The 13,507-nt window shown below is 46.3% G+C and overlaps 1 protein-coding gene across 2 annotated transcripts in view; it reads left to right on the top strand.

Moving 5' to 3' along the window:
* The first annotated feature begins 2,974 nt into the window (after window positions 1-2,974).
* The window catches only part of LMX1A (LIM homeobox transcription factor 1 alpha), a 157,142-nt gene continuing 146,609 nt past the window's right edge, over window positions 2,975-13,507 (top strand). The window contains exons 1-3 of one of the 2 annotated variants that reach the window (XM_057302253.2): window positions 2,975-3,335; window positions 4,107-4,204; window positions 6,435-6,621. In XM_057302253.2, coding sequence (XP_057158236.1) covers window positions 4,129-4,204; window positions 6,435-6,621 — 263 coding nt within the window. In that variant the 5' untranslated portion in view covers window positions 2,975-3,335; window positions 4,107-4,128. Of the gene's footprint in view, window positions 3,336-3,676; window positions 4,205-6,434; window positions 6,622-13,507 lie in introns of those variants that run through there. The other variant, XM_003824581.4, reaches the window with a different exon arrangement.

Here is a 13,507-nt window from a genome sequence, read left to right on the forward strand (position 1 = left end):
ACACCCTGAATACACTATCACTGGAAACTCACAGCAGGCCTGGGTGCCATAATTTATAAGAGACAGGAAAACTGGATCAGATTCAAAGACTGGGCAGGAGAGTGAGGCCAGCTCTGCCTTCATCTGAAAGTTTTAGAGGCAGGATTTGACTTCCTGAATGGCTAGCCCCGAGGAATCAATGGAACAGAGGGTGGAAACTTTAGGGAAATGAATTTTGATCCATTACAAACTAAATGGTTGGACCACATGAGCTTTAAAATCATTTCCAACTCTAAACGTGTAATCTTTTGAGTCCCCTCTGAAGCCTATTCACCTCATTCCCATGAATTCTCAGAGTACTTCTTTTTGATAAAAGGGAGAAGATGGCTGATTCTTCATAAATGGCTTCTGGGCAGTGGCTCTGTGGCATCTTCTTTCATTTAAAAGGTAAAATAAAAGTGTTTGAGTTTAAACCACAAGGAAAAACACGAGGCATGGTTAGGAGGATCTTTCATAGAGGGGTCAGAATGATCCACCTGTGATCGTCTCACCCATCCATGTCACTGAGTTGGATAAGGCCAAACTGAAACAATCCTTGGGTAGGAATGGGATTCATGACTCCTACTTCATTGAAAGAGGGCAAATAAATCACAAAAGAGAAAACTCCGAATAAATAAGTTTTATCTTTATTGGTTTAGACACATCACTTAAACACATCAGCCAAGACTATACCTAGGCAACCACTGCTCAGCACCTCATATGGATCTGTTGGTTCTACTGCCTACCCCACTGGCCAAAGCTACCCCACTGCCTACCCCACTGGTCTGATTTCACAGACTTTAGACTGAGGGCCTGACCAACCACATAATGTAGACCCTTCATTCCAGAGAGGTATTGACATCTAAAGAGGTGAACTGATGGCCCAGACCAATTCAGTGGCAAAGCTGGGAATGGAACTGAGGTCCTTTGATTCCTGACCCTTCACTGCAGTGCCTTCTGACTGTAGTGAGAGTTCTACTCATTCCTCAACCAAGTAAAAGGCATTTGTTCATCAATTATATGTGTCTAGGTCTGCACTAAAAGTGATATGACTTATGATGTGATTTTTGAGGCACCGTCCCCATCCTGAAGTGCCCAATGGCTGGGGAGACATTCTCACCAAAAACCTGTGTGATCTACACTAATCGAGTGGCCTTGTGGGTGGATGTAAGAATTGTTTGAAAGATTTGAGTTTCAGGTCAAATGACAATCTATCTACTTTCAGGATATTCACTAAAAGGAACAGTCTTACCACTAGTTAAAATGTATTTCATATATTTCATATAAGACCTTTAGTGAAACCAAAACTCTGCCGGGTATTTACATAAAAATATTCCTTATGGTTGTATCTGCCCTATTCCATTTTTTTCTTGCTTAACTTCTATTTCACATATTATCCTAATAATACTTGTAGTCTGTATTTTTTTTACACCCTGCTCTACCTGGGGTGACAGAAAGGACAGAGGTCAGGTGTTAGGAGACATGCCACTAGCCATCTGGGCAACATCAGGGAAATCTCCCAGCCGTGCTAAGCTCCAAAGATTCATCTGAAACAAAAGATAAAACTGTTCTGCCTACCTCACAGGTTTGCTGTAAAGATCAAGCAAAATCATGTATGTGAAAATGCCTGTAAAGCAGCATTCAAATATAATGTATTAGCCTCTTTGCCATTTCCCCTCGTTCTTCTGGAGTCATATTCAGTGTTTGGCTTGTGCCTGCTGGCAGAAAGCACTTAGAATGGCTTTCTTAGTGCTTAGTGGGGTCGCTGCTCCTAAGCACATTAGAGCAAGTTGCTGCCAGCACTTTTTCTTTAGGAATAAAGAAGTGGCTCTGTCTTTGGAGGAGGTAATAGAAAAACCCTGGCTATGTGGCCTCGCCTCTGCTTGAGTTCACCATGTCAAACGGCCTGCCAATTTCATCTCAGTTCAGTTCAGTTTAGGAACTGAAGGTGCCCCAGAGAATCACACTGAATTGAACTGAACCTTCCCATGGTATTCAGATGATGGGACTCGGATTCCATGAATTCCCTTCCATTTCCCTCAACTGTAAGATTGGGACAACAATTGTCTCCACTTCATGGGGGTTGTTGTAAAGATTAAATGAGGTGACTGTGTAACAAAGCTGGCACAAAATAAATGATAAACGCTAGCCAGCATTGTAATTTATTTATTGAGCATCCACTTGGGGTCACACAACATGCTTACCTCCTGGGCTATACAGACGGATAAGGCCTTATTCCTGCTCTGGAGGGGGCTAAAGGTCTGTTATTGTAAATTAAAGTTAGGAGGTGCAGATAATTCACATTTCTCCCCAGATACTTTGTTCCCCTAACAATGTCCCTTTACCTGATTTCCTGTTGAGTGTCATTGCAAGTTCATCATCTGGGGGGCAGATCCCACCTAGTGTCTCCCAAGAGCATGATTCTTAGGCCGTGAGTCCGATGGCCTCTGTACGCCCCATCAGTGAATATGGTTCGACCTTAAAGGAAGTTGGAAACTGGCGTGAGCCCTCGGGTGATGAGGGGTTTGAGGAGCTAGGAGCTGCTGGGCCCACATCTAATGGCGCTAAACAGCTTCTCAGCGCTTCCCGGGGCCCGGGTAAGGATTGTAGCGCTTTTATAGCAGCAGTTGGAGAGCGGCGGGGGAATCCTCGTGGCGGCACCGCTGCCCAGGAGGCGCCGACATCTCCGCAAAGGCCCAGTCAGGGTGAGGGGCACTGGGGGGCGACCGGGCCAGAGCGCCCCGAGGTAACAGTTACACGTGGAGGGGAGGAAACTTAGCGTGTCCGAGAGCTCCCAGAGGCGGAGGGGCTCAGAGGGCAGCGGCCGTGTGGTGGCCGCGCAGTCAGGCTGGGAAAGGGAGCACCACGGCCCCGCCACGGGACGCGCTGCCAGCCCCCCGCCCAGCGCACCCCACCCCCTCTCCGCCGCCGCGCACGCAGCGCCGCGGCCCCTGTCAGAAGCTGCAGGATCCGCCCCGGCGAAGCAGGGCCGACTCGCACCCAGGACCCTGGGTCTCTGCCTTCCCTCCTAGCCTTGGAGAAGCAACTGGCCCTCTCCTCCCGCTGAGGAGCGACGCGGGCTGGTAGGACGTCCCGGGAAGGCCGGCAGCTCCCGACCACGTCCCGGCCCAGCCTGGGCGCGCCGAGGAGCAGAGCCAGGGGCCGGCGTTCGCTCCGGCTCCCTCCCCGGCGCTCCGAAGCCGAGGGCGGCTCCTCCGGCTGCAGTCTCGGGGGCGACGCCTTCCCGGGCAGAAGCTTCCAGCAGCGCTCCGCAACTTCTCTCTGCTCCAGTCACTGGGAGAGAGCTCGCCTACCAGGTAAGTAAGGCTGCCCGTGCCTAGGCTGTGGCTCGGGCGGGCGTGTTTCTGAAAGTTGACTTGAAATGCATCCAAGAGTGAGCCGGGCCAGCCGGGGCTCCTCCCCGAGGCGACTCTTTTGCTTCTGCAGACATTCCCGGCTGGCCGACTGGCGGGAGGACCTCCCCGCGCGCCCCGCACACCGGCTCCTGCGCGCACCCCAGCAGAGCGCAGCGCCAGGAGTCCAGAAGCGGGCGGGACGCCCTCCGGGTCCCTTACAGTGCCCCTTCTCGACCTGGGGCAGGTGAGGGCCGCAACGGGGCGGCTGGGACGCTGGATTGCAAACACCATCGTCCCGCGTGCCTGTACCCGGTCGCTCGAGGGAGGGTACCCACTCTTTATATACCCATCATACTCCAGTAGCTGCGTTCCTGCAGAGACGTCCCGAGGGCCCACCTTCGTATAGGTTGGGGCGGAGTCGGATTCGGGATGGAACACCTGGGGCAAGGGATGTAGGTGGGGGTGAGGGGGGCAGGAGAAGGAGAAACGCAGTTGGGGGGCGGAGGCCTAAGTACATAACGTGTTGACTTCAAGTGAAATCAGATCAGTCAGAGCAGTTCGCTGTGACTGATCTCTCCTCCCACCCTACATTCTCTTGGCTGGACTCTATCCTCCTGGCTGATTCTGGTCGCCCTGGACACTCCCTCAGTTCTTTCCCAGGAGTGCGGTGGCTGCTGGCGCCGAGTCCCAGCGGACACGGACGTCAGACGCATCGTTTCTTCTCCTCTACAGGTCCTCCCGGCCCGGCCCGAACATGCTGGACGGCCTAAAGATGGAGGAGAACTTCCAAAGCGCGATCGACACCTCCGCCTCCTTCTCCTCGCTGCTGGGTGAGTGTTCAGGCCGTGCGTCCCGGGCGCACTCTCTTTCCGCTTGGCGCTGAGCTCTGGAGCCCCGCTCTCTGGGACCTGGTCCGCGATAGGGAAGCTAGCGCCCCTCTTCATGCACTAAATTGAGCCCCATCACTATCTGTCCGTCAGTGCTTGTGGGTCGTCCCTACCCAAATAAATCCAACAAGCCGCCCCAGGCCTCACGCACTGGGCACCGAATTCCCCAAAGCCGCGAGGGGCGGGCGAGCTTGTTCGCAGGCGTCTGAGTGGCAAGTGATTAAAAATACCCAGGGCTGGATTTTTAATCTCGGAGCTGATCGACGTCTCATAAATGCCGCCCTCTTCTCGCGGCCTAGAGGCAATAGCATCCGAGACCCGAGGCCTGGAGCGCCCAAGTTCGAGGAGGCTTCTCTCCCCCACCAACTCCAGCCCCAATTCCAGCCATGGGCAAGGCCGAGAGAGACTTTTCTGGGCCAGTAGGCAACGCAGCGCGGGGATTAGACCGCGCGGCTGGGCCCTAGGCTCCGCGTTAATTAACTGGAGCTGGATGTCGGGTCCTGTGGGTCCCCCCTCACAACTCCTTTGCAGCGACAGAGGAGGAGCAGCGAGTCAAGGACCCCGGAAGAGTGTCCACACACGGTCTTGCAGAGCTGAAGCCAGAGATTCTGGTTACGGCTCCCCCACCCACTCTGCCCTTGGAGCTTTTCAAGTTTGGGAAGTCCGTATTTTATTTTATTTTATCTTATTTTATTTTATTTTATTTATTTTTAGCAGGAGGGAGTTTTCCTTCTGTCCTTTAAACCTCTTGCCTCTTTCACTCGGAACCGCTAGAGCGGCATGAATGTGGAGGATGAGACAGTTCTGCTGGAGAAACCAAATCCAGTGAGGAATCTCCCCACCCCCAACACCCTAGATGAAACGAAATCACGTGCACTGAGCGCCCCTCTTTGAACCCCCCTTTCGGGAACTTTTGGACTTGCCCAGCCTCGGAAGAGAGCGGAGGCCAGAGCAGGCAGTACCCGGGCGGGCAGCGGGTGCGGATTTATGTATACAGCGGGCGTCGCTTTTTGCTCTGTGTCCTCCGCCCGGCCCACGTTCGCTCTCAACGTGGCCCAGGACGCCGAGACCCTACCGAAAGAAAATAGAATTGTAAAATTGGGATCTATCTCCCTGCTTCTCCTAACCTTCCTCATCCGCTCCCAAAGCGACCGGCCCAACTCCCGAGCCGGTGGCCGGGCCTCTCGGAAGGGGAGAATGAGAAGAGTGCAGCCGGGAAATGGGGAGCTCAAGAGTGTTGGTACTGGGGGGACAAGCGCAAGAGTGTTGTTGCTGGGGGACAAGGCCTTCTTTAAATAGCTGTGAAAAGTGTCAATATAGGTGGCCAAGCGTCGCCACCTGAATCACCTCTCCGCCCCCCGCAAACTAAAGGAACAAAACACAAAGTCCAAGGGGTAGCAAAGAGTGGATTTCCTGCCTCCGCTGAGCCACTTTGAGGCCCGTTTCGCCCTCAAGCACTGCTGCCGAACGCGCCTGGCATCGGGAATCCCGGCCGGGACACTCAGCGGCTTGCTTCTTCCGCTATTTTTTTCCCTCCCTCTGTTTTGACGTTTCTTAGTTATGAAAAACCCATGTGCAATTTGCATGCCAGTCAAGACGCAGCAGTTTGGGGTTCATCGGTTTGAATAATATTAGGTTTGCTTCGGAGTGAGATGGTATTTTTCTGTACCCCCAGGACTTTTTAGGAAGAAAAGAGAAAATTTTGTTTCCCCTCAAAAAATAGAACAGAACTCTGCGTTTTAACAAAGAAAAATCCAAATTGTTCTTATGCATTCTCAGTTTTTAAAACAGTCAGTAGAGACAGGCATAGTGATTTAATAATTAATTACGACGTAATAAACCTGAGAGCACAAATTTGTATGTAATTTAATCTTACAGGATGTGCACACGTTTGCGAGCATACCTGGGTATGTTTGTTAATTAAAGGCCAATTATTGATTTCTGTACCCTCCCCCGCTTGGAATTAAACCTTCTCACATAGTCTCCGTTTATTAGAAACGCCACTTGGCTTGATTTTTTCCAGGTTTCAGCTTGGTTGATTAGCAGGGGTTCCCTGGGGTGGGGGGCGCTAGGGGAATCCGTGGATGTGAAGGGATCAGGAGCGGGTCCCGGCCAGGTTTGGCATGGTCTACCTGCCCCGGCTGCTCACCCGCAACGTCTGTTGTGGCTACAGGCAGAGCGGTGAGCCCCAAGTCTGTCTGCGAGGGCTGTCAGCGGGTCATCTTGGACAGGTTTCTGCTGCGGCTCAACGACAGCTTCTGGCATGAGCAGTGCGTGCAGTGCGCCTCCTGCAAAGAGCCCCTGGAGACCACCTGCTTCTACCGGGACAAGAAGCTGTACTGCAAGTATGACTACGAGAAGTAAGTGGCCGCACCCCCGCAGCGCTCCCCGCGCACTGGCATCAGTGTGCGTCGAGGACTTTGTCCTCCTTTACCCTAGTCCTTTTCTGGAAGGCCCAAGAGACACGCCCAGCGAACAGAACTTCCCTTCAGCGCAGTCGTGTACATTGCCCCTCACGGGAAGGTGGTAGGGCAGAGATCCGCGCGGGTGCGCGCAACAGTGGCCCGAGTCCCGCAGAAGTGCGCGCAATGGCTGTCCTCCACGGTCTGCTCGCCTGCTTTCTGGTCCTCCCAGGCCCCTTTCTCTGACTCGGCCATTCCCAGAGGCCACTCTTTGTTAGCCTTGGAATCCCTCAAGTTTGGTCTCCCTCTTTTACCGGGATGCCCTGCGGGTTGCCAGTGACCCCGTGTCTCCTTGCTGGTTCTCACCCCATGTTACCCAGGTGTCCGCTCCAGCTTCGCGCCTGTGCCGTGCGGTGAGACTGTATTGACCCCGCAGCTTCTGTCCCCTGTGCCCTGTGCGCGTTTCCCGCTCGGGTTTGTTCGCCGGAGTCCGGACAGTTTGGGCTCGGAAATGGCGCTGCTGCCATTCGGAGCTAAGCGCACAGCCCGTTCGCCCTTTCACTGTCGCCTTCCTGGTTTTCTGCAGAACCCTCGGATGCAGGGGCTTTTAGGACAGTAGTTGGGGCCTGAACTGAAGCCCTCTCCTTCAACCTGTGCCTCCACCCTAGTTCAGGTGTGGGTACGCTCTTCTGCCACCGAGCAGGTTCAGTTCCCTCCTGTCCACATGAACGTTCTGGTATGTTCAGAGGAGAACTGGGAGGCAGGAATTTAAGAAAGTGCATATTTCGAAACTGGATTTTTATAACACTAAAGCCTGGATGAAGCCAGAAAGTGGGAGGTAGAAGAACTTCCTTATTCTCTCCGGGCGTGCCGGGAGGAGCTTAGGAGGTGTAAGGAGAGGGAACGGTTTTTTCCTTGCGAAATGTTTAATTAATAAGGGTATTGGCTTTGCAGGGCTTTGGAGATGATTGAAGAAAAGTGGCTGATCCAGACGTCTCTGTTTTTGTGCATTAGGACTGGTGTAGGTTGACTGTGTGGACGCGCGCGTGCACGCGCAGAATTCTGCATTTGTCACTGGTGAATGAAAGGGACAGCATTACATGAAGATAATCAAAGGAGGGTTAGCGTGCGTGAAAAGCAGTTCTATCATGTTATTAAAAACACAGTGAGAGGGGCTGAACGGGAGAAGTCTCTGTATAACAAAAAGCACTGAGAATAAATAGAAGTTTATTTATTATTGTTGTTTGGGGCTATGCAAGTTTAAAAACTTGACAAAGTGATTAGACCCTGTGACCACACAAAAAAATTGTTTCTGCCAGTCCGCTTTTTTGCCCTAAAATTCTCGAATTTTAACCCCATGTGGAGAGAGTACTAGGCATTTTCTTTTGTCGTTTTGAAAAGATAATAGCTTGGCTTTTTTCAGAACTAAAAGAAACGTGTGCTGGATTTTGGATGAGCTGGACAATACAGAAATATATAAAGAAGTGAAAACTCCCTATGACAACCTATGAAGTGATCATTATGGATAACATTTTTGAAAGAAGATGTGACTGTGTATTCTTGGTTGTCTGTTTATTGACATGTTGTCTGAGTGAAAAGTGTAATTTTTAGGTAGTTAAATAGATTTAGCCCACATAACTTCAAGTATCACCTTTGAATAAAGCTTCTGGCTGATTGCTCGCTTTTTTCTCTCTCGCTTTTCATCGAAGGGTTTTGGTTTTGTGTAGACCCAATCTTTAACTTTCTGCTTATAGATTACTGAAATGTCCACATCCTTCAGGCACAACACTAGCAAATTCACAAGTATTGGGGCTTAGGAAAGGATTTGGGTTGTGAATTTCTATTCTGTTTGTTAAAAAAAAAAATCACGAATCAAAGAAGGCTTAAGGGTCAACACAGCTGTCTGGCCAGTCAAATCTTCTTTAAGGAAGTCAGGCTGTGTCAAGAGGAGAAGAAACAGTTGTTGTAAAGTACTTAACACAACAATGTCCCTTCCATTTCAGCCCTCCAGGTTTGGCGCGGTTTGGGCTTATTAGCCCAGGAGGGTCAGTTCTCTCCTCACAAAGCTATTTCTGCAAAGGGAAAATTGCAGGGATCAACTTGCCAGCTGTTAGCCAGAACCAAGAAGATTTTACAGAGGGATGTGAGCTACATTGTTCAGAGAGGTGCTGACATTTCAGTGAAGGATTTTAATTTTATTTTAAAAATATTTTTAGAACCATAGATTTCCAGAATTGAGGTTTTTGTCCTCTTTAGCTCATGGCATCATAGCAGTACTGGCCTGTGCTTAGCCCATCAGTTGCTTGTTAGATTAATTTATTCCTTTTTAAATTTCCTTTTTTTGTTTCTCTATCCTCCATCCCAATTATATTCTTTTTCCAATAAAATAGGGTTTTAATATATTTGATAATCTTAATGGTTTTAGTCTGCGTGTTGGTATCTGTAGGAGAAAAAGGAGAGAGATTTTTGTTTGTTTGTTTGTTTTGTAAAAAAAAAAATAGGCTCAGGACGAACTTCTTTATTCAGTAAGCTTTTATGGAGCTTCTATATGCAAGACGCTAGGCTAGATGAGGAGAGGACAATGAGAAAAAGTCTCAGAGCCTGCCTTCAGGAGGCTTATAGCTCAACACTTTTTCCATCTGTGTTGTCCTTGCCGTCAAGTATTTCTCAAGGGCTTCTTCCATTTAGAGTGTAGGACTAGATATTGCACAGAAGCTATCTGGAATGGCCAGATATTTATCCTCCAGAGGGAATACAACTCAATTGTAGACAATAGTCCTGAAGCAATTACAAAGGACATTTTCCTCTTTAAAAAATACATTTGTAAAAATAGCTTTGCTTTTTTTTTTTTTTTTTTTTTTGGTGGATCTTTGAAAAATTTGAGGCCCAAACAAAGTAAATGGGAAGAAATTGAGGTGAAAGTTAAGTGGTAGGACAATGTTGATGGTAAATTAGGGAGCACTTAATAAAAAATGAATATGCAGGCAGTGCCTTGGTTTCCAAAATTCATGAAATTGAAATGCTATTTCTACACATTTAAATGAAAGAATATATAGTGAATGCACAGTTTTCAGTGTCAATCATAGGCATAATATTAACAAAGCAAGTTTATCACATTTATCTTAGCCATCTGTATGTGCATTTCTTGCTGTTGGGCAGTTTTGCATTTGAATTATTAGCTGTCTCTTTATGGTGTTAGGCAACCGGTTAAAAAGTTAAAATTTCATTCTCTCAACTAGCTATTACACCTTCACAATGTCAAACACCAAGTTTTTCTAATTAAAAAAATAGAATTGACAGTGACGTCTTGCACACACAACTGTGCATCGGAAGACTTCAGGACATTTTATTAAGTATTTTTCTCATATACTGCGATGCCGTTAGGAATAATTTATCTTCTGATTACCAAAAAAGTAAGCATTTAAGGTGAGAGTGTAGAACACTGATTTACTAATGTATAGAAATTAAGAACTGAAGGCTATAATTGTTATGACATGTCAACATGGAAAAATTGCTAGCTTCGTGGGATGACAACATTTACACAATTGATGAATCTGTACCATGTCATATGAAACATGAGGATGCCATAGGTGTAGATGTTTTAAAAGTGGATTCAACTGTCTTCAACGTTCCTGAAAGTTAGCAGACAATCAAAATATTTTCCAGCCTAGGGGACTTCTATTTATATAACTGTTGTTCCCTATTTAACTGAGTCCTCTATGATCTGGTTAGTTTGGAGTTTTCCCTGAATTTGTTCCAAACAAATACTGCAGTTGGACTTCAGTCTGAGACAGAAGAGACTGCTGAATAACGGGAATGTGGTAATACAATAGATAATTAAGCCCTCTAGAAGGGATCCCACAGTTAAATCAAGTTTTTATTGTTTCTTTCATGTGCCTGGCTCTGTGGGTCAGGCGGAGCCCTCTGCCCTCACATATGAAGTTTATCATGATCGCTTGGATTGCTCTGGACATCCTAGGAGCAGTGTGGGATAGTATTGCTGTCATCAGGGCTGTTCTCATAACATCATAACTCCCCGCATGTCAGCAAATCACAGGCCTTGGGAAACCTTTCCTCAGAGAGCCAGTGGATGTTTTCTTCCCTTTCTTTTGGAGAAGACCAATTTTCCAAAGAAAGGGACTGAAAAAGGGGAAAGTGGCTGTCACACTTAGAGCTTTCTCTGCATCTTTCTTTGGACCCGCTGATTGGCAGCCCTGTGGTGAAAACGACTTAGGTAATGATATCCATTAGCATCAGTAATGAACTAATTCTGCATTTTATCAAGGTAGTGGAGGAAGTGTGTGTGTGTGAGGAGGAGTCAGTTTGGTTTTATTACTGTGACATTACTTGGAGATCAAAATTGGGCATGCAGTTACTCATGAAAGGAGCCCACAGATGAAATGACAGAGGCAATTGTTACATTTTTGCCTTACTTTATCTTTTGTTGTCCCTACTCCTGGCACAATAAAATTTCAGGAATATAAAAATCAAACACAGCTAGGCAACAAACTGATGTCTGTGTTAAATTGCAGGGGGCTTAGCTCGGCATAAGCACCGTCCATGGGCCATGGCTGTGTTTGTGCAGGCACTTAATCTCTCTCTCTTTTTCTCTCTTTTTAATTTTGGAGGGTGATTGGAAACATTCTTTGCTCAGAGGTGTTTTCTCTTTTTATATATATTGGTCCCTGGGTAAGACTTTCTTGGAATCTAAGACTTAAAATTTTGAAATAAAATTAGATAGCAGGAGTAGATATTAATAGTATTCTGGGAATTAAAATACTAGATATGAACATTCCTTTTTACAGTAGGCTTATGGGATTCTTTTGATCCTTACATAAATGGAACACATTTTTAAAAGTTATTTATTCAGTCTGGTTTTACATATTACACCTACCTGGCTAGGAAATAGCTTTTGATATTCAGATTTTAGTGTGAATAACTTTCCTGATCATTCATTGTTCTCTTGCTTTTTGTTTTCATTTTTCTTATTTATAACATTTGTATTAATCAAAAGACCATTACTAATTTCAGGGAAGCCTCTTGATTGTTGCGTTTTAATTCTGGGAAGGTTTTTGGAGAGAGTGAGCAGGAGCTGTTTCTCTAATGACAACAATTCCAACTATTTCATTATCAGCTAATTTTTCTTTTATGGTCAAAGAAATTATTTGGGTCATAGTGTTTAGAAGGGAGAAAGTCGACAAAGGTTTAAAATACTCATGATATGATCAGAAATTTACTAAAGCATCTTAGAATAAATGCATTTTACAAAATGTCATTGTTGAATTTTATGAAGTTCAAAATAACCAATACTGAATGTTATGATCTTGGTTATTAAGTACAGTTATACAACACTGGAAAATGAATTATGAAGAAAAAAGTGCAATCACATCCACAGAGAAAGATTTAAAAATAATTTCTGCCCTAACTCTGAAACCTTAGCTCTACTTCAGTGTTTTTCAATTTTCTTTCTTTCTTTTTTATAAAGATTTTTCTGACATGGATTTGTAAATGCTCTTTCACATCTTCAGAGAGAAGTTCCCATATAAGCCACTTGGAGGGTGAGATATAGGGATGGGGTGAGGTGTGTCTCTCCCACCCTCTGCATAGAAGCAGAAAGGCTCCTATGTGGGAGGGCTCAGCCCTATTTCCAGCGTGCCTGAGGCTTCCTCTTAGGAATACTCTATATGTTTTTCTTCAGTAAGTCTCTTAGGAACATTAGGACAGTCACTGCCAGTGGCCTTTTCAGATTTGGTTTGGGGAAGTTGCTAATTTTGAGAGCAAAGTGTAGAAAAGGTTCTGGAGCAAATATCAGAGAGGACAGAGAAAAGATGCCTTTTTTCCCCTTTGTGCCCCCTTAGAAGGGCCTGTTTTCTGAAAGAGAGGGAGACTTTGTCTTGATACCCCATAGGATTAACATTTTCTCCTTAGTCTCCTTTGACTAGCATGATATGAGGTGTTTTAGTCATTTTATCACAACTAAAATTAGTTACGTTATCATTGACCAATGTCGACTGCAGCTTTGTGTCTCCTTGTCATATATTAAATAAAATCTGGCCAACCGTCTTGCTAAAGTGAAGCAAACACGCCCCAAATGTCAAATTGTTATTTTAGTAAAGCACAATTATCTGTCTATATTTTTAACCAAGATGAAATTAATAAAATTGCTATGGCCCTGGTGTTAATTAACGGGAGGATTAGAGCTATATCGGCTAAAAAGGAGGTGTAAACACTGTAATCTTGCTACATGTTTGTTTTCACACTACTGAAAATAAATAAAATGAGACTTAGGATAGGGATTAAGTTTCTTTTGGCATTAGACAGCAGATGCAACTGGAATGCAGCAGAAACCCTGAAGTATTAGTGAAGACATGGTGTAAGGAAGAAAACTGCGGCCCTTCATCAGTTTCCTACCCTGTGGGTATACTTGGTCCTGTCACAAATAGCCCCATCTGGGTAGTTAAAAAAGGATTTTGAAAGCCTACCTCGGTGCTGTTCTTACAGTGGTGAACCAAGGCAACCAAATCATCTGTAGAGCTTGTCGCCTTGCTGCCATGCACAGATTAGCTAGAATTTAATGAAACGATTGCCAGATTCCCCATTATTGCACCATAATGTCATAACAACTAAAAATACAAAGTGGACTGTGCTTTTCCTAGTCCTCTAACTGAAGTCACATGAAAGAGTTTGATCTCTTCCAGCCTTTCAAGATTCCAGTTTGGGGATCCTATTTTTGGATAACAGCAAATATGTCTGGCTTTTCTGACTCTCTGGGCCTCCAACGTCTCCTTGCACCAACAGATCGATCTGTGTTTTATTACTGTTGTTGTATAATAGAGTGATAGAT

This window comes from Pan paniscus, chromosome 1 (assembly GCF_029289425.2).
Source record: "Pan paniscus chromosome 1, NHGRI_mPanPan1-v2.0_pri, whole genome shotgun sequence".
Lineage (NCBI taxonomy): Eukaryota > Metazoa > Chordata > Mammalia > Primates > Hominidae > Pan > Pan paniscus.